The sequence below is a fragment of the Oryza brachyantha genome, chromosome 11, assembly GCF_000231095.2.
Source record: "Oryza brachyantha chromosome 11, ObraRS2, whole genome shotgun sequence".
Lineage (NCBI taxonomy): Eukaryota > Viridiplantae > Streptophyta > Magnoliopsida > Poales > Poaceae > Oryza > Oryza brachyantha.
Window position 1 is genome coordinate 1,423,961 of NC_023173.2, and position 23,223 is coordinate 1,447,183.

At 46.0% G+C, this 23,223-nt stretch overlaps 6 protein-coding genes and 2 pseudogenes across 7 annotated transcripts; 2 read left to right on the forward strand and 6 right to left on the reverse strand.

Annotated features, from left to right (window-relative positions):
• Positions 1-845: 845 nt before the first annotated feature.
• Positions 846-1,531, reverse strand: LOC102719073 (annotated as a pseudogene).
• Positions 1,532-3,821: 2,290 nt separating this feature from the next.
• LOC102717210 (probable carboxylesterase 17) lies at positions 3,822-5,228 on the reverse strand. Its single transcript, XM_040529104.1, has one exon. The coding sequence runs from the start codon at positions 5,226-5,228 to the stop codon at positions 4,107-4,109; it is 1,122 nt and encodes a 373-aa protein (XP_040385038.1). The 3' UTR covers positions 3,822-4,106.
• A 2,004-nt stretch (positions 5,229-7,232) lies between these two features.
• On the reverse strand, positions 7,233-8,795 carry LOC121055730 (putative RING-H2 finger protein ATL69). The gene is made up of 3 exons (XM_040528760.1): positions 8,715-8,795; positions 8,079-8,174; positions 7,233-8,014 (listed from the first exon to the last, which is right to left on the reverse strand). Exons 1-3 carry the CDS (start codon positions 8,793-8,795, stop codon positions 7,394-7,396), a joined length of 798 nt encoding a protein of 265 aa, XP_040384694.1. The 3' UTR covers positions 7,233-7,393.
• On the reverse strand, positions 7,929-10,176 carry LOC102719351 (F-box/kelch-repeat protein At5g26960-like). Its single transcript, XM_040529009.1, has 2 exons — positions 8,369-10,176; positions 7,929-8,014 (listed from the first exon to the last, which is right to left on the reverse strand). Exon 1 carries the CDS (start codon positions 10,073-10,075, stop codon positions 8,798-8,800), a length of 1,278 nt encoding a protein of 425 aa, XP_040384943.1. The 5' UTR covers positions 10,076-10,176; the 3' UTR covers positions 7,929-8,014; positions 8,369-8,797.
• Positions 10,177-11,999: 1,823 nt separating this feature from the next.
• Positions 12,000-13,477, forward strand: LOC102719641 (phosphoglycerate mutase-like protein 4). Its single transcript, XM_006664789.3, has 6 exons — positions 12,000-12,134; positions 12,311-12,361; positions 12,476-12,586; positions 12,680-12,811; positions 12,905-12,980; positions 13,178-13,477. The coding sequence occupies exons 1-6, from the start codon at positions 12,006-12,008 to the stop codon at positions 13,402-13,404; spliced, it is 726 nt and encodes a 241-aa protein (XP_006664852.3). The 5' UTR covers positions 12,000-12,005; the 3' UTR covers positions 13,405-13,477.
• A 219-nt stretch (positions 13,478-13,696) lies between these two features.
• Positions 13,697-15,716, reverse strand: LOC102717489 (annotated as a pseudogene). The gene is made up of 6 exons (XR_005812783.1): positions 15,598-15,716; positions 15,153-15,285; positions 14,720-14,899; positions 14,340-14,420; positions 14,046-14,209; positions 13,697-13,938 (listed from the first exon to the last, which is right to left on the reverse strand). The product of XR_005812783.1 is annotated as a hydroxymethylglutaryl-CoA lyase, mitochondrial-like (transcript).
• A 1,560-nt stretch (positions 15,717-17,276) lies between these two features.
• LOC121055700 (50S ribosomal protein L24-like) lies at positions 17,277-20,554 on the forward strand. The gene is made up of 7 exons (XM_040528597.1): positions 17,277-17,520; positions 17,804-17,898; positions 18,479-18,653; positions 18,736-18,831; positions 19,685-19,788; positions 19,900-20,036; positions 20,427-20,554. Exons 3-7 carry the CDS (start codon positions 18,594-18,596, stop codon positions 20,507-20,509), a joined length of 480 nt encoding a protein of 159 aa, XP_040384531.1. The 5' UTR covers positions 17,277-17,520; positions 17,804-17,898; positions 18,479-18,593; the 3' UTR covers positions 20,510-20,554.
• A 398-nt stretch (positions 20,555-20,952) lies between these two features.
• Positions 20,953-21,303, reverse strand: LOC102720201. Its single transcript, XM_015843418.2, has one exon. It carries the CDS (start codon positions 21,301-21,303, stop codon positions 20,953-20,955), a length of 351 nt encoding a protein of 116 aa, XP_015698904.2.
• Between the last annotated feature and the right edge of the window lie 1,920 nt (positions 21,304-23,223).

Here is a 23,223-nt window from a genome sequence, read left to right on the forward strand (position 1 = left end):
GGTTTTTCATATCGCTTGATATCCCTCACTGATTAATACCATTTTTTCTTTCAATCTGTATAGATTGAACTTAAACATGTATAACTTATGGAGTAACATATTATATAAAAACAAAGTGACATTCTTTTATAGGATGAAATTAATTTTACGGTACATTTTACTAGCAGAGGAGGTAGTAGTAGTGTAGTATAACATAAATCTCACTGTTGATTAGTATGGGTATTTTAGACTTTTTTTTAAGAAATAACAAGGGAAACATCACCATTGATCTATGTGGCGTTGGCCAACAGAGAAACATCACCCGGCAATATCGACGCGATCATACCGGCCAAGAACTCAGCAGCAGGCTTAGACCCTTTGCTTGTGCATTTTCTTTGATTAATTCACGGTAGTACGTGCATGATTCATGCTAGCTAGGCATAGTGGATTAATTAAACTTACAACAGCTGGATAATATGTTAAATTGGTAATTATTCTTGTCAAGTCTAATTTTGCATAGCTTTAAAGTTGTAATAGATGATGTCAAAGTTCTTTGCAGCAATTGTCTAGTAGATTATCGTGTATGTGCTATGTTCCTCTTCATTGGAAACACTTATGCTGAAGCAAGGTATCGTGCTCTTGCCTGGCCGCGCCGGAGTCTGCCATATTTTGAATAGAGATATTTGAAAACTAATTGTCTGATTGCTATATTTAAAATATATGATTAGTTTATACCTTTTACGTCTTTTACCATTCTACCTATGAACTTCCTATTTCCCAACACCTAGGAGGTAGTAACTTTTATCTCCACCGTCAGATTAAACCAAATGAACGATACATATTGATTGGAGGTACAGTAAAAAAATTCAGGCCATCGGAGGGGCGCGGCGATGAGGTAGTGCTGGTTTGAGGTAGGGCAAGTCCTCCACGTGGGTGTCATGGAGCAAGTCCTGCCCCGCCACCATCAGCAGCATCGGCGGCATCTGCAGGTGTGCAACTGCCTCCGCTGCCAGCAACGGCGACGTGTACGGGCTATCCTTGTTCGCCTCGATCCACCGGCAACCCGAGCGCCAGCAACTTGTCGACCATCTCCTCCGTCAGGAACATGCCGGGGGGTTTCTCGAGCTCCGATCGGCTCTTCTCCTCCTTGACAAAGCCCGGATGGAGAAGAATCCCGCCGGCGAGCTTCACCTGGTGGAGATCAGAGGGAATGTCACCTTTGGCCGCGCGCGTGCCGCCACAAGGTGCACAAGCTAGGTTGCCGCCGGCGCTGTCGCCAATGAGGAACACACGTGAGAAGTCAGCCCCTCATCGCGCAGGCGTGTTCCACCGTTGGTACGTTCAGCATGGTCATTGTTGTTTGTAACGTCCTTGCCACAAGCGACGTCCTGCAGCCAGAGAAGTACTGCGGCATGACCAGATAGCGTCAATGGCCGCGGGCAGGCGGTGCTCGGGTGCAAGTGGGAGGAATACGGAGACGACGCCGGCGATGTCGAGCTTTGCGGCGAGATGGGCATAATTAAAACTCATGGTAGAGTGCCCATGAGGGCATTTCTGCTGTTGTTGCTAACTTACTAACACGGTGGCACCAGGGGGAAGACCTCAGCTATTTAAAGCCCACAGAGCTGTAACGTTGGAAGTGTTCGTTTTATTGTTCGAAACTATAGCGTTGGAAGTTACATAGAGATCGTATTAATGATCAGATAACATGCCAATGCACAAAGTCCATGATTAAACAACGGGATGTAATAATCGAAGCAAGTGTTTTCTTACATGTAAATCCAAATTCCATGGAAAAACTTAGGCATTACACGATAAATAATTACTACTTAGGTGCTTAAGTCAACCTTCGGAACTTAATTAGTACGTGCAGTTGCAGTCCGGTGCCATTAGTTTTCAATTTATTCGAATCAAAACTGAACCTGGGTCGTTATTATCCCTCGATCTGAACTGGTGAGAGACGTGCTGAAATTAAGTCCAAAAATTCAAGAGAACTGGCATGGAAAAATACAGGATTGAAGACAATTAATATAGGGGATCATATTTTTCTAGAGATCTATACAGATCTCTGGAAAAAAGAATCGATAGAGCAGAGACGCCAGACGCGTGCAATGCATGTGAAACTTATATAGCATCCTATCATGAGCATACAACGTTGTTCTGCCATTAGTCAAATATACTTGCTCTACTCTTCGACGTCTTCGCGTTTTCTGTCTCTTTTCGAGATCAGCAAAATATATCCATGCCACTTTATAAACATGACCCAATCAGTAATTAATGTCATTGTAAATCAATTTAGAGCTACCACTGGCGTCAGTTAGCATACGTCATTGCATACACACACGTAATTTCATATATGGCTAGGACTAGACAGACCTATGAATCTATCGAGCTCATTGCAGTACTTCGATAGAAATTTTGTTCTCGCTGTGCCCACTGCACGAGAGACCAGGATGTGCAAATGACCATTTATTTTATAGGGGCATGATTGGCATTCGGTTGTAAACAATGCATGCCCATGACTAGTCGATCTTGTGGCACCCACAAGCCAACAATTCAATTGCATATGCTAGCAAAGCCTTCAACGTTGTGGACCGACGTGAGCTAGAACTTAGCAGCAACAGTATGCTAATTGATTGCCGGCTTTCTGGAGCATCATTAGGAGCAATTCCACCTAAACCGGAGCACAATTATCTTGTCATCCATGCATGTATGATGAGAATGATGAATCCACATTCGAGTTGAAGCGGAGGAGATGACGGCGGGCAACGGCATCCGTGCACAATAGGAGTAGCCACTATGCGGTCATTGGGGTCTATATATAGATTGCCATATGGCCCAAGGCCCGATGGCCCAGCCCATAGCACGGCCATCTGGGCTGGGCTGAGCACGGCCTAGTCCGACTGTTGGGTCGTACCTGGGGCAATGCCTTGTAACGTGGGTCAGCCCGATAGATAAAAAAAATACTAAAGAACATAAAATAGACTTAATTTAGTTATATAAAGCTTAGCCCAAAATGAGAGGTACAGACTTATTCGCGCAACCCTAAGAGGTAAGGGAGAAAATCTAAACTTGCTTATGCTTCGGCCTATCGTGTTGTCGGGCTGGCCCAACATGACCCGAGGCTTATTGGGCCATGCCTGGGCGGTCGGTGCATCCCGTGGGCCGGCACCGCATTGCCCGGTGTGGTTATTGGGCCGTGCCGGCCCGGCAGGAGTAGGCACAAGCATGGTCGTGCTTGGGCCATGTCGGGCTGGGCAGGCCTGATGTCCATCTATATCGGCCTCGCATGAGAAGGAGTGGAAGAGACACTGACCAATGACATCTGGCTCGAGAGTGAGTGAAGAATAAAGGATTGACATGAATTATGGAATTACCTTTCCACCTTCAGAATCTGAAATCGATACCTAGTCTTGCGAGCATAAGGTATCAGGAGGTACCAACTTTTTCCAGTTATTATATCACACGTAGTGGACAGCTGAGATATGATATCCCCTTAGATTATAAAAGAGAGCCCATTATAAAATGTCTTTACTACAAACTATATTTAGAAGGTCATATCATTGATGAACCTACATAAACAAGATATTTTACCATCCTTAAAAGAATTCCCAGATTTATCAATCTTTTATTGTAAAATCTTAGTACCTTGAGAATATATAGCACCTAAATGTACCCTTTTGTGTTAATAATATGGTATCTTAAGGAATATCATCTCAAAACGAGTAATCATTTTAAGATACCATTCAGGGTATAGGAGCTGAATTCCGCTTCATAATAAAAAATCACTTCTTCTTTAGTTAAAAAAAACTCCATTGTTAATTAAGCAATCCTATTCTTGGCAAACAAAACGTGTGTAAATATTGATTCATATACCATACATATACTCAATTTTATTTACGCAGGAATAGGGAACTAGCTAGTACGAAACATTCACCAAACCGACCAAATAAGGCACAAATAACATACACACAGAACTGAAATTCGAAAAATATACAAACATATCAAACGGCGAATGCTTGGCTAAATGCCATTTGGACAGGCACGCACGTACGAATTACAGTATCACACGATACATGCAAGGCATGCACGATGCCTTGCAAATCACGTAGTAGAAGGGAGGATGATCAGTGCCTGTTAATGAATGCCTTGATGGTGCCAATGAGCTCACTGGTCCGCTCCGCCGTGAGTTGATCGGACTCCACCGCGAAGAAGTTGAGGTAGAAGATGTGCGCCACCGCGCCTCGGCTGACCACCGTCTCCACCACCTTCCCGGCGTGCACCATGGCCTCGCCGTACTCCACCTGGGGGTCACGCAGCAAATCCTGCTCCGCCACCATCAGCAGCATCGGCGGCATCTGCAGGTGCGCCACCGCCTCCGCCGCAAGCAACGGCGAGGTGTACGGGCTGTCCTTGTTCATCCCCACCGGCACCGCGAGCAACAGTAACTTGTCCACCATCTCCTCCGTCAGGAACAAGTTCGGCGGCTTCTCGAGCTCCGACCGGCTCTTCTTCTCCCGAGCGAAGCCCGGACTGAGAAGCACCCCACCAGCGAGCCTCACCGGGTGGAGAGGCGGCGCCCCGGCGGCGTCCTTCGCTGCGCGTGCTGCCACGAGGTGCACGAGGTTGCCGCCGGAGCTGTCGCCGATGAGGAACACGCGCGAGAAGTCGGCGTCGTCACGGAGGCGTTCCACCGCCGGGTCAAGGTGCGCACCATCGTTTCCACCTTTGTTGCATGCGACGTCGCGGAGCCAGAGGAGCGCAGCATGGCCGGCGTCGATGGCAGCAGGGAGGCGGTGCTCGGGCGCAAGAGGGAGGAAGACGGAGACGATGCCGGCCACGTCGAGCTTACCAACGAGAGGGGCATAGAAGTTGTGGTAGAGCGCCCACGATGGACGAGAGACACAGAACCCACCGCCATGGAAGTGTACGAGGAGAGGGCGCCGTCGCCGGGGCACCGCTGCCGGCTCCCGGAGGTAGAGGCGGACGTCTACACCGCTGGCCGTGGTAACATCGTGCACGGTGACGCCGTTGCGTGGCTCGGCGTAGGGCTGGACGATGGCAGTGAAGGGCTCGGCACCCGGCGGTGTCAGCCGCTGGACGGTGCCGTCGGAGTAGAGGCGGAGCCAGCCGGTGACCTCCTCGACGACCGTCTTGTTAGGATCGGTCCCGGCGGAGGTTGTCGAGGCCATTTCAGCTATAGTTGATAGCACCACAGCGAAGGCCAGACCCCATCTTATTGAGCCCATTGTGATGTCGTTGGAAGTTGGAACAATCAAAGATACAGATCTAGGATTAATAATAATGATCGATCATATATATAGCATGCAAGCGCACGAAGTCCATGCATGAACCAAATAATTAATAATGGTACAGGATCACGGCATGATTTTTCTGACTAACAAATTCCAATTTTAATGTTAAAGCTTATATTATCCAACTAATTAAGCTGTTCAAGGAGTCAAGGTCAACTTCCAGGACAATTAGCACGTACAGCGTCATTACTCATTAGTTATTACTTGCGAGTTAGCGTGCAGAAATGCAGAACAACTTGCCCAAATTGGTAATGTTTAAAAAGACGTCCGTGAGAAGTTATACATAGGTATTTTTTAATGTTATCTATGATATGTCCAATCGATAAAGATGAGATACATCCTAACATAACATATAATTCTATTGAGATTGAGCCAAATACTCCGTTCGTTTCCTACTATATAAGTTGTTTTGCTTTTTTAAAGTCAAACTTCTTAAAGTTTAACTAAATTATAGAAAAATATGGTAATATTTACAACAGTAAAATTTTTAACATTGAATATATTGTGAACTTATATTTTTTATTTTGAAAATACTGCTTTATTTTCTATAATAATATTCAAACTTAAAAAATTTTAAGTTTGAAAAAAATCAAAGTATCTTTCGATTATTATATATTTGACTCTCCTCTCTATTTTTTCTCTCTTTTCTACATCAGCAACATTTAGAAATGACAATGAAGATGTATCGTTAAGTTTAGCCATCTATACCCACCAGCGAAGTCAAGGAAAACAGAATGTCCTTGTTCCCATAGCCGGTAGGCGCGGACATTTGATCTATTCAGTTAATTCAATTTGGTCTTTCGGTCTCTAAGGAAATTCAATTATCAAAAACTCAAGACTGAATTGTATTGTAAAAAACTCAAGACCGAGCAACGGTCAGTTAGGTTTGGTCTTCGATAATGACCAAAATATGTGACGCTTTGAGGAGATCAAAAATCAAGCAAATTACAATAAAATTTTGATGACACTTGCCCTCTTTTATGACATGATTTTTTAAATTAAATAGCAAAAAAGATAACGATAACCAATATATAGTGCAATAATTTACCAGGATGCCATTGATCACATGGCTCTTACTTCCAATTTATGCACCTAATCACCAAGATTTACATAGCTATTTGTCATTCTCCCTAGTTACAGTTAATTAAGGATGATTCGAATTAACCCGAGTAATTTTGGTTAGTGGAAAATACAAACTAACTTTCTAACCAAAACTTTCAATCTCGGTCATTTCGGTTTCGGTCATAAATAGTTCAGTTCAGTTTTTGGTCTCATTTATTTTTGTCCACCCATAATAGTGGGTATAGGACACCCTTTTGGGTCTACACAATCAACTTTGCTGCATTTGAAGTTAGCGAAATAACATGATGCTATTTAGAGTCAACAACAACGTGATTATGTAACTACCAGACATGAAATTGGTAACACAACACGGAAAATAAGAGGGGACGACGGTATTTGCGGGTGGCCGACAAAGTACAACACATAGGAGGAGGATCTATGAGACTATGAAGGATGGGAGGAAGTTCGCTTATGTTAGTCAGCATGCGTTAAGGTTATGTCAAGAAGCAGATATGTATCACTGGAGGACCGAAACCCACAAGGGGCCTCGAGACTGAACGGGCATGGCCTAACGTCGGCTGACCTGACTTGACTGCAACGTGCCCAGAGCAGCCGCGCCATCGGGGGCTAATTAGACTTTTCGGTCCTCAGCGCACACATAATATCTGGGCCGGCCCAAATACGAGCTGCTTTAGTAATTTGGTGGAGTAAAAATTTGCAGCGTCGCCGTGACCGTGTGAATAACCGAGATCCGCAGACTTCGCCCCGACGATTTGTGCTAGCCGCTAGGACAAATACAATATTGCATCAATCAGACAATCACTAACGCTAATCCATTTCCCAAAGCTTCTAATGCCAGATTAGAACAAAATCCTGTAGTAACCCCCATACTGTGTGAGTGCTAATGGAATAAACTACGGATGCACTAGGATTACTTCATTAATCACGCTTCGAATGAAGCAAAGAAAATTGGAGACAGAGAGCAAAAAAATTGTGTACAAAGTACAGTGGCATGTGAGGCTGCGTACGTGCATGTGTCACCGAGCGTGCGCAGCGAGGGGCATGGCCTCCGCGAGCGGCGTGGCCATCGGCGACGGCAGCGGCGAGTCGCGGCACACCGGGCAGGTGGCGCTCACGCGCAGCCACCGCTCCGCGCACTCCGCGTGGAACCGGTGCCCGCACCCCGGCCCTCGCCGGAGCGCGTCGCCGGCCGCGAACTCCCCGAGGCAGATGGTGCACGACGCCGCCCCCGCGCACGTGTCGCCGACGTGCTGGAACTTGGGGTAGAGCGCGTCGATGGCGGGGCCGTCGAGGCCCAGCACCACGACTGCGGCGGGCGGCGCCGACGGGGCGGCGCCGTCTTCGTTGACGAGGACCAGCACGGCGGCTGCGCCGGCCTTGGCGCGGACGCAGATGTAGGAGGCGAGCATGACGGTGGAGACGAAGACGAGGACGCCGACGGAGATGCCGATGCCGTAGCCGAGGCACACCGCGCCGCCGACGTCCGCTGCACCGGGCGGCGGCAACGAGGCGCCTGGAGAAGACGCGGGCGCGAACGAGACGGACGCGCGCATTTCAGCGCGAGCAGCAAACGGGAGACCGCCGGAATGTGGGGCTTGCATTGCAGCTTGCAGCAGCTGGTCGGTGGCACCAACGAGCTGCGATGCGAGAGAATGCCGTGATGAGATTAAAGACGGAGCTGGTAGTAAATGGAGGACGCGCGGAGGGAAGCTGATCTGAGTAAATTTTCTGAATTTGGATGGCGAGAGTGCGTACGTGCAGTGGCCGTGTCCGTGTGAGTAAACTACTGAAGGTGAACTAGTAATTACAGGGTTACAGCAGTAAACAGTTGGGTACTCATTCTTGCTCAAACGCTCACCGTGCAATCACGTGGGAAAGTCGTATCCAGCGTTCATCATGATTTATGAAGCGCACAACTACACGAGTAGGAGAGGACCACATCGCAAATTGCAAGCTTATAATTGTAAATGAATGTGAGCACAAGTACTCACTCGCTGGATGATAGTCGAGACGGTACGTTGTTGGCATCACTGGAAGCCACAGAGAAGTAGACAACATGTCTAACTCGAATCAGTTTTATGGGACCATGGCCACAGCCTCCAGTCCCCACAGTCTCCCGCGTGCTGTTTTTCTCCTAGAAAAATGATAGCTTCAGAACGATCGCAATCGCCATCAACGAGTGATTATCCCATTGAAAATGTGCATAAAATGGTTAAGAATTGTACTTGAATCGAATTGAACTGCCAATGATAAATAACAACTGGAGAAAAAATTGTGTCATCCAAATATCCCATCAGTTGTTGTTCAACGAACAATCCCACGATGGCGCCATGTTACTTGACATAGCATCAATCTACACCCACCAAAATACCTAATGGCAGGAATCTCGCTGAACTGTGGGGCCACGTCCACCTGCATTGTCAGCACTCGACGCCGGCGCACGCGGCCCGCCGGAACGCAGGTGGCAGGTCAGGCGCGCGGCTCCACTTGCCGCCGGCGATGTCGTACACCAGCACCATCCCTTCCAACGCGCCGCCGCCGCCCGCGTTAACGTGTCCCCTCACGGCCGCCGCGCTCACCACGGCCGCCACCCTATTGCTTCCTAGGCCGGCCATCGCCACGCGCACGGCCATGCCGAGCCCCACCGATCCACGAGGCATGGGCGGCGCCTCGAGGGCCACCCAACCGCCCCAGCCTCTGCCGTCCCCGCCACGGCCGGTGGCGCCGCACCACCTCCAGAAGGAGAGCTCCACCGCGTGGCTGGCTATCACGTAGAGGTGCTCGCTGACGCCGCACGCCCCCACGACGCAGCCGCCGCCAGGGAGAGCACGCGGCCGCGCCCAGGTGCCGGACGCGACGTGCAGCGCGTCCACCGACCCGGCGCACACGTGCGCCTCGAGCGCCCGCGCGCCTTCGCCGGACACCGCGACACCTCCGGCGACGTAGAACACGCCTCCGGCAGCCGCGCCGGCGCAGCCGTATCTCCACCGCGGCGCCTCGGTTACCACGCGCCACGCGTCTGCTTCAGGGTCGTACTCCTCGACCGCCGCGGTGCGCGCGGACCCTCCAGCGACGTAGATCCGGTCGCCAACGGCCGCGGCGGCGAACTTCTTCCGCGGGAAGAGCGTCGGCGCGCAAGCACGGGCCGCGCCGGTGAGCGCGTCGACGCGTAGCGTGGCTCCACGGCCGATGAGGAAGACCTCGCGGCCCAGCACGACCGCGCGGGCGTGCGCGAACACGGAGCCACCACAATGCAGCAGGGTCGGGGGCAGGGGCAGCGCCGCGACCTCGAGCACGGGAGCGAAGGCGTCGAACTGGAGCAGCGCTTGCGCGATGAAACCACTGTCGGAGACGGAGAGGGCGAGGAGAGAGGGGTGGAGCTGGGCGTGGGCGCGGCGGAGGTGGAGGAAGGCATCGGAGGCGAGGAGCGTGGCGAAGCGGCGGCAGACGGATGGAAGCGGCGGGATGGATGCGCGGGGGACGCGGGCGAGGCACTCGAGGAGGAGGTCGTCGGGGAGGGCGGAGATGGGGGACGCCGACGAGGGAGGAGGTGGTTGGAGGGTGGTGGGGCAAAGTGCCGGATGAGCCGGAATGGGGACTGGGACGGGGACGGCGATGTGGCGGGCGGGGTCGGCGGGTATGCAGGACTTCACGAGCCACGAGAGGCTGCGGGAGTGGCAGCTCTCGGCGGCCGGCATGGCGGATTGAATTCGGAGCTCAGGCGGCGACGGCGAGCTGCTCCGGGGAGCAGCGAGGTAGGTGCTGATTGGGCATGGGGAATCGTGGGAGTGGAGTGGAGCAGATGGTATGCATACGGTCGACCTATACTCACGTCCTAAAAACTGTTTTCTTAGGAGTGCATTAGAGGGAAAGTCGTTGTGCGGATGGGCTCGTGCCCCCACCTTGTGCGGGCCGTAGCAAAGCTTGCAATCGCGACGCTGGTTGAACCGTAGCTTTCATTTGAAATTTGAAGGTTTGGGTTTAAAATTCGAGTATTTTAAATTTGTCCTGTTATTCCGCTTGTGTCGCTCGAACTTAAGCCTTTGTATAGAGTATAGACGAGTTTTAGAGCATGAGCAATAGATGCCTAAAAATTTATCTCCAAAATTCAGTTTTAGGATTTCCAATCATGTTGTAAGGTATGAATATATTGCTTTCTCCAGTAAAAATCTAAAAGTTAACTCCTAGAGATTTGATCCCGTCCAACAAAAGGTACATCGAGATACGGTACCTCAAAGTATTAAATTGTTTTTCATCATTGGATTTAGCTAAGTAGGATGTGCACTGTTAGATCCAACGATCAGAAACGATTTGGTACCATGAGGTACCGATACCTCGAGATACTTTTTGTTAGACTGAAACAAAACTCTAACTTCTATAGTAATAAAAAGCGGATACACTCTCTTTCTAAAAAAGTGGATACGCTCTTAAAAAAGACAAAGATCACTCTTGCCTCCACATGCCTTCACATGCGTGAATCGTATAATACTTCACCGACCCGGAGAGCTAGAAGGACAGAAAAATATGTTCTGATTGTTAGAGCCAATTTTTCATTAACATACTCAAAAGTGTGTTACTAAAAACATATTAGGTATCTATTGGTTGGTCAGTTGATTTTATCTGAAAATAAAATCCATAATAGATTATAATTTTGCTTACAATTGATTATAATCCATAACGTCTTATCAATGATTAAAAAATATACAATAAAACTTATATATGTGTGCGTGTGCCCGCGTACGGCATCAACGATATAAAATCAAATAATAGAAAATAAGATAAGATTAAAAAAAAACCCCAAAATTGACTTTCAAATCGTTTTGCGATAGCTTATAGCCTGATAATTAGACTAAGTTAGTACTAGGAGATCATAAGTTTCCAACTTTGAATTGCTTAGCTTGACCAACCCAGGAGTTGTTTTGTTGGTAGCTACACATTGCCATGCTGATAATGCAAGTTTGATCAATTTAGCAGCTGTTTGTTTATAACCACAGTTGCAGTGGAATTCCATTCCATAAATTAGGGCTCATGTGTCAACGAGAAAAAAAATCGTGTTTTACAAATGTTGATAAAAATCTAGCTACCAAACTATGAACAGCCCAAACCTTTTCATACAGGTGGAGCAATTTGACTACACAAAGAACGGTTCACCATCTAGCACAGGCTAGCTTCCAGTGTGTGTCATGCGACTCATGCAGCAATTTGCACTCCATTGCTTTCCATGTCTTAAAGTTGGACTAGTAAATCTCTCTTCTTTATTTACAAAAGAAAAATTAGTGCTTTATGAAAAGGAAATGGACATAGAGCGCACCGGCATGGGTAAAGTACATTGTCGTAATAGGATGGTGGCTAATCCAGTAGATGGATGCAAATCACCAAAGTCAGACCAGATTGGTAGTCAATTGTTCCAAGGAAAAAAAATATGACCATTATTATGGTTAACACGAGTGCAAAGAATAGAAGAATGTAAGAGCAAGTGGGCAGTGGCATCACAAAGCATCACATGTGTGGTTTCCTGGAAGCTGCAAACTACATGCAAACTAGCTCCAGTCTCCTTGAGAAGTTCAGATGCATATATTCCCCTTTCTGTAGCAGCCTTGAAGGTTGTAGATGCCACCAACCACAACCATGAGCGATCGAACGATGCATACGGTTCCTCCTCCTCCTGCTGCCTCCTCATCGCACGGTGAGGACTTCGCGGAGGTTGTGGTGGTGCGCCATGGGGAGACCGCCGGCAACGCCTTACGCATCATTCAGGTCTTTGGTCTTGTCTCCCTGAATCCCTTTGTTCCTGTGATCCTGTCACCGGCTTAGTCCTTTTCATTTTTCTTCAGAATGATACTTGTTGGTTTACAGCCAATGCTCTTCTCGTCGTCTTTCCATCAATTTTCTCAAGTTTGACATTTGACAGAGCATCCAGATCATTTTCACAGGGCCATATGGATATAGAGCTAAATGAAACTGGCAAACAACAAGCTGTTATGGTAAGCTATACCGATACATTTCAAATAATGAATAGAATTATGATTTTGGTTTAGTCTGAACTTGGAGTTGCATCATATGAATATCTGAAACTTGGCTTGGTTGTAACTTGGAAGGTTGCTCGTCGGTTGGCTAACGAAGCTAAGCCAGCTGCTGTGTACTCCTCTGATTTGAAGCGTGCTGCCGACACTGCGCAAACTATAGCTACTGCTTGCAATGTGTCCTATGTACGTACATACATACTCCACTATTCTATTCTGCAATGAGTGCCATTTCCAGTAGTAAACTTGCTAAGCTTCTCATCATTTCGTTTGCTTCAGCTGGTGCTGAATCCAGCACTAAGAGAAAGGCACATGGGAGATCTCCATGGCCTGAAGTTTGACGATGCCGTCAGAAGCAAGCCTGACGCTTACAAGGCTTTCACATCTGAAGACAGAAGCCAAGAAATCCCTGTGACCTTTTCATCCTTAATTTTCTCAACAACTTCTTATCCTTGATAAAATACTCCGTAGCAGATATTTTTGAACACTTCTCTGTTTTGGCAGGGTGGTGGGGAGAGCCTTGATCAACTGTCTGACCGCTGTGTTTCGTACTTGAACACGATAGCTAGCAAGCACAAGGGTAGGCAATAATTCTCACTCGGGTTTTAGTATGGTTGACACACAGTGAATTTTTCTTAGTGAATTAGCTGCTTGAAATATAGCAGTTGAAAGATAAAAAATGTTCAGAATGCACCTGCATATTCTTATCATGGTTAGCAAGTCATTCAACCAGTTGCCCATGAAACACATCTAGATTAAAATTTCCGCGTATGTCAGGGGAGAGAGTGATTGTGGTTACCCATGGCGCAAGCATTGAGGAACTCTGCAGGCATGCCGATCCAACTAGCTCAGTTCCTAGGAGAATCCCCAACACTTCGATCTGTGTATTCCACATTTCTGGCACCACTGGTCATTGGATCCTAGAGAGGTTTGGAGACGTCGCCCATCTTATGGAAGTCAGCTTCCCGAAGACTGCATTTGGCGGCGATGGCGCATCTGCGTAATGCCTCCAACCATCCGAGTAATCGGTTGGTCTTGTTAGACATGAGAAAAAAACTATCCGTTTATGGTTCTCCATTCTCGGCTTGTCACGTTACATCTGTGTTCTTTTTCTCCAGTATTCTTAGTATTTGGTAAATTTTTTGAACTGCTAGACAATATATTTTTATAAAATATTTCTACATTTAATATTATAGTAGTTAATTCTATCATTTACACTATTAAATAGCTACATATAAATTAGATAATCTTTTATACGTTTATGGGTTAGGGCTGCAAAGTCTGCAGCAGTTTCTTTTTAGAAAAAAATGGTATAATCACTTTTAAAGTAGCTTTAAATGGGCAAAAAGCGTACTGTAAACAGGAATGACATGCTGAAAGCAAAGACAACAGGACCACTACCTGGTGTGCCAACTCCAATTGTGTCCCCAAGTGAAATCTCCGAGCAACCCATATCATAGAGCTCCTTGGCTACATATGCTACCTTTGATGGATGAATTGCACCTTTAACAGGGCAGCCAACCACACATGAAACATACCTGTGACAATCAAGGTTTGAAAATTTTCAGATTAGATTGCTGCCAAATGGTTTTAACCTGTTTGTTAAATTGCAGGCTTAACAGATCATCAAACTTATGTTACTTACCCACGGAGACGTATTCCATGTTTCTTGGCAGAAGTTATAACATCACGGTACCGAACAAGGCTTTCCTTGATGGTACAATTAAGGTTTGACTTAGAAAAGGATTCAGAGGCAGATGCGAAAACTGCAACTTCTTTTGCACCAGCTGCAACAGCAGCCTCAAATCCCTAGAAAAGAGGAAATAAAGTTGATCCTTCACAATAGATCATAGCGCTCCATAAAGCAATATGTATGATCTATTGATGCTATAGTGCTATATTGTGTAGTCTTCTAAAGATAGAACAGAAATGGACATACTCTGAGGTTAGGAGTTAACACTGGGAACCGCACATCTGGGACATGCCTAATCCCTTCAACTACATCCTTTGCATCTGCTAGCTGCAGCGCCAAATTGAGTGATAAAAGTTAGCTATTTGAACTTGAACTTATACCAATTTTATCATGTTTTTGTTCTGTAATGAATTAGGCTGTGCAATTTTGCAAACGAATGCCATACCACAAATTGATAGCAAAAGAAGTTAAATGGAACTATCAGTAACAACCTCTGATGAGCAAGTAAGTGTGTCAGATATGCATAGCATTCTACAAACTGAGAAAGGTGGATTTTTAATCAAGAATTATCCGTGATTTAAATTAATGTATGATACGACATGTTTTCACTAACTCTAAGTAATTACCTGCGGCACCCATTTTGGGGAAACAAAACTTGTGGCTTCAACTACTGATAGCCCAGAAGCCACCAATTTGTGTATCAGTTCAATCTTTACCGATGTTGGTACAGTATTCTTCTCATTTTGCAGACCATCCCGTGGTCCAACTTCAACTATCTTCACAACCCTTGGGAGGTCCCATAAAACCTGAAAACCAATTATCATCAGGTGAGAAAAATGAAATAATTGGTGCTGTTTTACTAGCACCACCCTTCTTTAGCCACCATTTTGACTTATTTATAGTCACGAATCATGAAGGTAAATAGAAACTGTGACATACTGAATGGCCACAGACATAATGCTAAGTTCGTTCCTTCTATTTGAGGTGGTCTAATGAAACCTACAACAGGTAAATGAAATTTGAACGCATGAACCATTCAATAACAAATGATCAAACTACCTTCCGGGGAAGAGCTCTGAACTCCATATCCACTCCATTGCAGGATGAATCGGTATATCGACCTTGCATATGCTATGAATGGGCACTGCTTTGAAAGATCGTCTGATTGTTGCCACCATTGCGTTGCTTGTAACTGAAAGTAAGCCCACATAGTCATATGTTGCATGTCTCAGTGCATCCTTTGGCAATAAAATTCTACTGGCGATAAAGTAAAACAGGTTTCCTTTAGAAGAAAAATAATAGGAGTCACTGAATTGTGATAAGTGGAAATGTACATGATTCCTTGTACCCCTTGAAATACTGGAAAAACATTATGTATGGAGGTATTAGTATCCGACAAAATGACAAATACTTGGAAAGAAAGATCTTCCGTTGGCCCGGAGAGAAGCAAATACTAGGAAAGAAAGAATGTATCCTTGTATGGTTTGAGAAGAGTAAAACTTACTTGCTAGGGCTGCAATCATCAGCGCTTGCTCTGCAGGCACTTGGAGAGAACCTTTCAAGTCTGTTAATACTCAACTTTGGCAGGTCCCCAAGACCAAGTGGCTCCTCAAGGCTCGACATTCTGCGATGCAGGCGTTAATTACAATGTTAACGAAAATGTTCAGATGAACCTTGATAAACCATGCTGAATGAGATAAGCTTCCGAATAATTTAAATTAAAGGTGGAGGAGCATATTCAGAAACAGTGCACTAGTCCGCATGGAATGGAACGTTTGAAATCCAATCCAATGGGACTCGCAAAACATGTCCATTCCTCCGGCTTGGTTGCAGTTTCTAGATTGCAATTTCATGGGACTCGCAAAACATGAAATTTACTCAATTGTTTCCATATCCTACCGGACTCACGGATTTACAATTGCAATTTCTAGATTGAAAACAATTGAGTAAATTTCATACAACCATAGGCGGCAAAAAAGAAAAATTTTCTATTACTGAATCTTGGGGGAAAATATTTCTACCGTATGAACCTTTTGACCACGCCACCAATATTGGCGTAACAAAACAATGTTGCCACGTAGAGTTTTTTTGGTGTGGTAGGCTTGCCACACTACTGACTGGTGTGGCAAGACTGCCACGGCAACCAGGTTGTGTGACCGTTTACATACTTTTTTATAACCTATTTTGGTAGGATTTTGCTAATTTAACATATGTTTTACCTATTTTTTTATAACTCATATTTCGTCGCCACTTTGATGTTTTGACATACCCAGTAGAAGCCATTTTGATGTTTTCGCATACCAGTGATAACAGTAAGATCAAGCTTTTATTGAATATGTCGTGCCCATCGAGATAAAGTGTTATTTTAACGAATCCCATAAATTACTCTCTCTATTTTTTTCATTTGAAATCATTGACTTTTGGATTACGGTTAACTATTCATCTTATTTTAAAAATGCATCGTTATTAATTATTTTATGGTGATTTAATTTATTACTAAAGACACTTACAATTTTACATATTTACATAAAAATTAAATAATATAAATAATCAAATGAAGATTTACAAGTTAAATACCTTCTTTAGCACATCACTGGAAAAAAATAAAAAAACCACGCATGCAAAAAAATTAAATGAAAAAAAACACGCACGCATCTCACACCCACCGCGCTCGCCCCAGTTGCTTCATACCACACGCCCCGCTTACCCTCGCCGTTTGCCGGCATCCCTGCCCACCCCCCCTCGCTGCCGCCACTCGCCCTAGCTGTGGACCCTTGCCGCCGCGGCTTCCCCGCTGCCTCGCACCCGCCGCTTGCCCCGTACCTGCCTCGCCCTCGCGTGGATGGGAACGACATCGCTGGTCTCGAAAGTCAGGCTGAGGCTGTGGCAGCTGCTCTGCGGGGCTAGCTGTAATTCATGGGTATTTAGATATATACTCAAGGTTTTTTTAAAAAATACCTATATTATATATACCATGTATACCTAATATGTATTGAATAAAACAAAAAGAAAACACATTTCAGCACAAACAGACAAAAAAAAGTTTATTGGGTCATTTTTCTTAATTTGGCCCATTTCATACCAACCAACTAAGGCCCACGGCCTAATAATGCTAACCCTAATGAGAGGCTTGGGGCTGGGCCGGCTGCCTGTTGGTTGGGACTGGCTGGGGCAGGGGGCGGCGGCTACCGACAGGCGGACAGCGCGGGGGCGGTGGAGCGTGCAGGGAGGCAGGCGGAGGCGAGGAGCGGCCGAGTGGGACGCCGCGCCGTGCGACCGAGCGGAGCAGGAGAGCCTCAGCCGCCGAGGTCGGCGTCCTTCCGAGGGGCGAGGCGAGGCGGCGCCGGCGAGAGCCGCGAGGCTGCAGCGCAGGGCCGCAGGAGCTCTCCCATCGCCACTGCAAATCTGCAATGCGCAATCTAACACGGTAATTAGCGTGCTCTGTGGCTCCAACTGCTGACCAAAAGGTTAAATGCTGCTACTTGCTTTTTTCAGAAAATCATGGTTTTGTAGTTGGTTGTTAAGTGGCAAATGTTAATGCCTCAATCTGAAACTTATGTTTGATGATTGATGCCTGCATGGTTGAAATAACATTTGTACCGAATTTTGTGTGACATGGTTCGCTTGTTAGTTCCTATATATCAAGGTCACATTTAAAAATGTTTAATTATTGCTATGTCGAAAGTGCTAAGTATAAGATCTAATTTCAGGCACCAGCAGCTGATGAAGAAGATAGGAGACTGAAGAGGAGAAGAAAGTAGCAGAACAACGTGCAGCAGCTGTCAAGACTTCCGGAAAGAAGAATGTATGTATTTCATCCATTTGTAGGATCCCTGCCTCATTGTGACATTTAGTTTAGGTAGTGACACAAGGTTGAAGATTACTAAAGAGAAGGGTTAAGGCCTCGTGCAGCTTTGCTTATTAATTCCAAGTTAATTTTTGAAAAACTCATAAAATTGGTAGTACAAATAAAAAAGTTTAGCCAATTATTGTGATTTCGGCTATACTTTTTTTTACATCCTTATATTTCGAATACCCAATATTAAAATCCTGTGCCCGCCCCTCACTCTAATCTAAAGGAAATTTTTCATGAGGTCTCACCTCATGCTAAGAATTCTGGGAAATTGGCTAGGATCCATTCCTATGAAACGAATGGTATTATAGGAAAAAAATTCCGAGGTTTCAGTTTCTGCAAAATTCATTTGAAATTCATTTGAACCAAATAAACCCATACAAGAGATGACTGGTTCCCAAGCATACAAGGCCCATAAGCCCACTTGGCCCAAAACTAGTACTCCATAGTAGAGTTTTTCTTGAGGAATAACGGCCCATTTAAAAATACCGTAGTATTCTTTTCGGCCCACTTTGATCTGGCACTGCACCAGCCTCGTCCGTGCGGGAGCGCCGTGCACGCCTCCCTCGCCGCCGCCGCCACCCCCATCTCCGCCGCATCCGAGCCCCGAAGTTGCTGGAAGAGAGGAGGGATCTAGCAGCGGAAGGATGGGGTGGAAGGCTGCGGAGAAGCTCATCAGCCACTGGAAGATCCTCCGCGGTGACAACGTGAATCTCTTTTCCCCCAGCTCTCCTCCTCGTCCCCTACTTGTTCTCGCAAAATCTCCAATTTCTCTCTGTTTACTTCCAGGTGATGATCATAAGAGGCAAGGATAAGGGCGAGAGCGGGCTCATCAAGCGGGTCATCCGGTCGCAGAACCGTGTCATCGTCGAGGGAAAGAATTTGGTAATGTATTGCTATACTGATGCACTCTCCTCCAGTTATTATCAAACCCTACGTTGGTTTTGGGTTGATTGGTCGAATGATTTGGTAGTTTTGTGCTATCGATTTAACTATCCTAGAAAAATTTCACTTATTATTTAGCCTGATGCGAACTGATGCGTATTTTCCCCTTTTCCAGAGTTCATATTAGTATTAGGAGATGCAAACTGCTGTAACAAATGTATACTCAACTAATTTTCCATTAGAGTTATGTTTGTCAGAATTAGAAATTGTAAATACACATAATATAATATTATTCCTCAGAGTATACACCCATTGTTGTATAAGGACAGCATAGACATGAAGATAGTTTGTACCTTGCATGTCGTCAAATCTATGAGTGCTTGGTGGTGATATACTCAACAATTTAGCTATGTGTGATTTTTTTAAAAAAAAAATGGTAGCCGTAAAGCAGTTTGGCCTGTACGAGTAGGCATGGAATGATCAGAATTTGTAGATGTTTACTGGATCCTTTTGTTTTATGTATTGCATACTGTTACATGCTGTAGCTCTTTTGTATCATGTGTGTATGTATGATTTCTATGCCATAACAAATTAGTACCGAGTTAGTTCCTTCCAGTTGGATATTGAGGAATTGATTTTAGTGGATGCCAATTAAGAATGGTGAAACTGTAAAAACCTTGTCCTTGTAAAGTCTTTTATGTTATTGTTACATGTTACATTTTTCTTGCTGGCTACTAGGCAGCTACAATTAGTAACAAGTAACAACCCATAACATTTTCCTAGTCTTATGTATGTGAGTGTTCTTTGTTGTACATAGGAATTTTATAGTAATTGTGTGTTTATGCCATTTCAGGTTAAGAAGCATATTAAGCAAGGGGAAGGACATACAGGTGGGATTTTCTCAATTGAAGCCCCACTTCATGTTTCAAATGTTCAAGTACATGATCCAGTCACTGGGTACGATGCTTAATTGTTCTTTCATGATATCTAGACATATTTTTTTATCTTCCATTTCTACTGCATCTTACTTAAAAAGGAGTAAATTTATCCGCACAATGTTGGCTACAGGAAACCATGTAAGATTGGATACAAGTATTTGGAAGATAGAACTAAAGTCAGGTTTGCTAGAGGAATGAATGCATCTGGTGCTGTGATACCCAGGCCAGAAATTTTGAAGGAACGAAGAAAGCCAAGACCTACATCACGTATGTCTCCTAAGTGTCTGTCCCTTTAAATAAATACTAACAAAAGTGCTTATAATAACCTCAGGTACTGCGAAGTCATGCATAGTCACTACTATAGATTTTTCTTCTTACAATATTTTACTAGGAATTACTTGCTGTGTAATTGAATGTAATAGTAGTTAGTAATAGTACAATCTGAAAGAACTCTGATCTTTTCACGGCAGTGTTACAATTTGGTGTCAAAATATTAAATATGTTTGTTACATAACTATGTATTTTTCTATGGGAAAATTGCGGTTCCACTGACATTTGAGCAAATGCATTCTATTCCTATCAATATATTGCCCTGCATATGCTGTATATTTGATATCTGACGAAACTAATCTTCACAATTTTGTTTTATTCATGCAGCTGGCCCGAAGGATACACCAATTGACCTTGTGCTGGAGAAAACCTATGATGCCAAGACTGGAATTGGGATGCCTGATCTATAAAGTTAGCAACGGGTTTTTTACGGAGGAAGAGTTCAGTGTATGTGTTTGTGACCACTTTTGCTAGTTAAGATAGCAGTAAGTCTCTATTGCTACCAACTCTGCATCTGTACCAGTCTGCTTTCAAAATAATCCTGTACCGGTAATTGTAACCTCTTGTTTCGGTGAGAACTTTTAGCCTACTGGAAATGACTTCACATTTGGGAATGGTTCAAACCATTATTTCTGCATAGATACATATTCTGAAACCAACTTAATTGCTGCCGTTCAATGTGCTGCGCGTACGTGTATCTTCTGTTCCGCGGGAGAGACGAAGGCGCGTATCCGTTGCGCCGGAAACTTGTTTAAATGCAGCGACATTGCGATGTAGGTAATCAAACTCAGACGTACAAGCAGATCGACACCGATAAAGACTTGGAACCGGGTAAAAAAAACACAGCAGCAAATCAGTGGCTATCGACGAAGCTCTTGACGGCGTCGACGAGCTCCCGTGCCCGCGCCGCCGCGACGGGGTCGGACTCCACCGCGAACCAGTTGAGGTAGAATATGTGGCCGATCCCGCGGCCGCGGCTGACCACCGTCTCCACCGCCTTCCCCGCGCGCGCCATGGCCTCTCCGTACTCCACTTGCGGATCACGGAGCATGTCCTCCTCCGCGACCATCAGCAGCATCGGTGGCAGCCGCGCGCCCTCCCCCGCCCTTGCTGCCGCCGCCGGAGACGTGTACGGGTGGTCCCTGCCGGTGGTTCCTACCGGCAGCGCGAGCATCACGAACTTGTCCACCGTCTCCTGCGTCATGAGCGGGGTAGGCCGTAGGTGGGTTCTCCAGCTCCGACCGGCTCTTCTCCGGCCCGATGAACCCCGGCCCCCGGGTGGAGGAGGACCCCGCCGGCGAGGAGTAACGTGTCGAGGGGCTCCGCCCCAGCCTCGCCGGCGCGTGCCGCCACGTTGTGCACGAGGACGCCGCCCGCGCTGTCGCCGATGAGGAACACGCGGGAGAAGTCGGGATTAGCAAATGTTTATTGTAGCCTAATTTTTTAAGCCGAGGAGGAACACGCGAGACAAATTTTTTAAGTCTAATTAAGTCATGATTAACAAATGTTTACTGTAGCATCATATTCGCTAATCATGGACTAATTAGGCTCAATGTATTCGTCTTATGAAATAGTCCATAGTATGAGATGAGTTTTATTAATAGTCTATATTTTTAAATAATTAAGGAGTAAAAAAAAGACGAACATGCCCAAGGTTAGATAGTAGTAGGAAATGGTGGCCTTGGCTAGATCAATAAGACGAACATGCCTAAAGTTAGATATTAGTAGGAAATGGTGGCCTTGGCTGGATCGATTGGGCAACTAATGGAGATTGGACAACACTAGCTGCACCCACCAAACTCTTCCAATAAATGGTGTCTGTCGGTCTGTTCTCTCAAAACTATCTGGAATATAGGATCACTATTTTTTTTTTTGAAAACGAAGCCAGCGTGAGCTGGTGCTATATTAAGAAGAGATTAGAACAAAAACTGTTAAACAAGATTACAAAAGCCACGCATGGCCTGCTCCCTAGGCACAAGAAGGTCTTGAAGTAGTGGAAACTAAACGAAAATTCTCGCAAGGTTAGTTGCCCCGCAGGCCTTCCATAGGCTGATTTCATCAAAAATCTTGGCCACAAGCTGTTGTGCGGTCATTTCTTTGGACTGGAAGATTCTCCCGTTCCTCTCACCCCAAATTTCCCAGGCTATGAGAATTATCATCGTTTTGAATCCATTTGCCCGGGTGCGGCCTCTGTGTGCAATATTTTTTCTCCCACCACTGCAGTATGGAGTCATTTTCATCATAGTCTTGATCCACCCTGATGTCTCCTGCCTTTTCTGCCACCTTCCTCCATACTTGCGTTGTGAAAGGACAATCTTTGTATAGATGTTTTGCTGTCTCTATATTATGAAGACTAGAAAATTTATGGTCCAACAAGCAGTACCAGGTACCGGAGTATCATAGTCTGCACCGTCCGATAAGTATGATCTAACGGCTGTGGGTGGGAGGTACCGGGAAACACAGTACGCTATTCTTGTTGGTGCCGCACGCACCCAAGGGCAACGACGTAATTTTATGATGCGGCCAATGTTTCGACGGACTCACCCTAGCTTTGCAAAGTTCTTCCTGACCGCCGCCTACGGCAAGGGGCTGGACCACATCGCGCCCAACGACAGCGTGCGGTGCGGGTGGCGGCGCCGGCTAGGGTGCGGATCTGCAGTGCGGAGGCGTTCGGCTCGACGGCGCGACGCATGTAGGCGGCACTCCGCGGCGGCGCGGTGCGCACAAGTGGCGAGCCGGCGAGGGGAGCGCATAGGCGCTAGCGACGCAACAGCGACAGCAAGCACAAGTGCATGCAGGCGCAGAGGGCAGCGACGGCAAGAGCAAAAGCAGAAAAAAGAGGACGATTTTAGACCTCTGTTCATGGGATCTTTAATAGTTATGTATTTGGTTAAGAACATGTATCATGAACGTCGTTGTTGATTTCTCGTGCATGAGTTTGTGTTTGTTTCTAGATCAAATTTTAGCTATTTGTAAGCGGCGATGAAATCAGCGATGGTGACACCGACGGCGGCGAATCCGGCGACGGCGTCACCATCGATGGTTGCGGCTGCTGCGACACCTGCTGTGACGGGTACTGCCATGATGGTTGCTGCGACGACTCCTGTGGCGATGGCTGCTACGT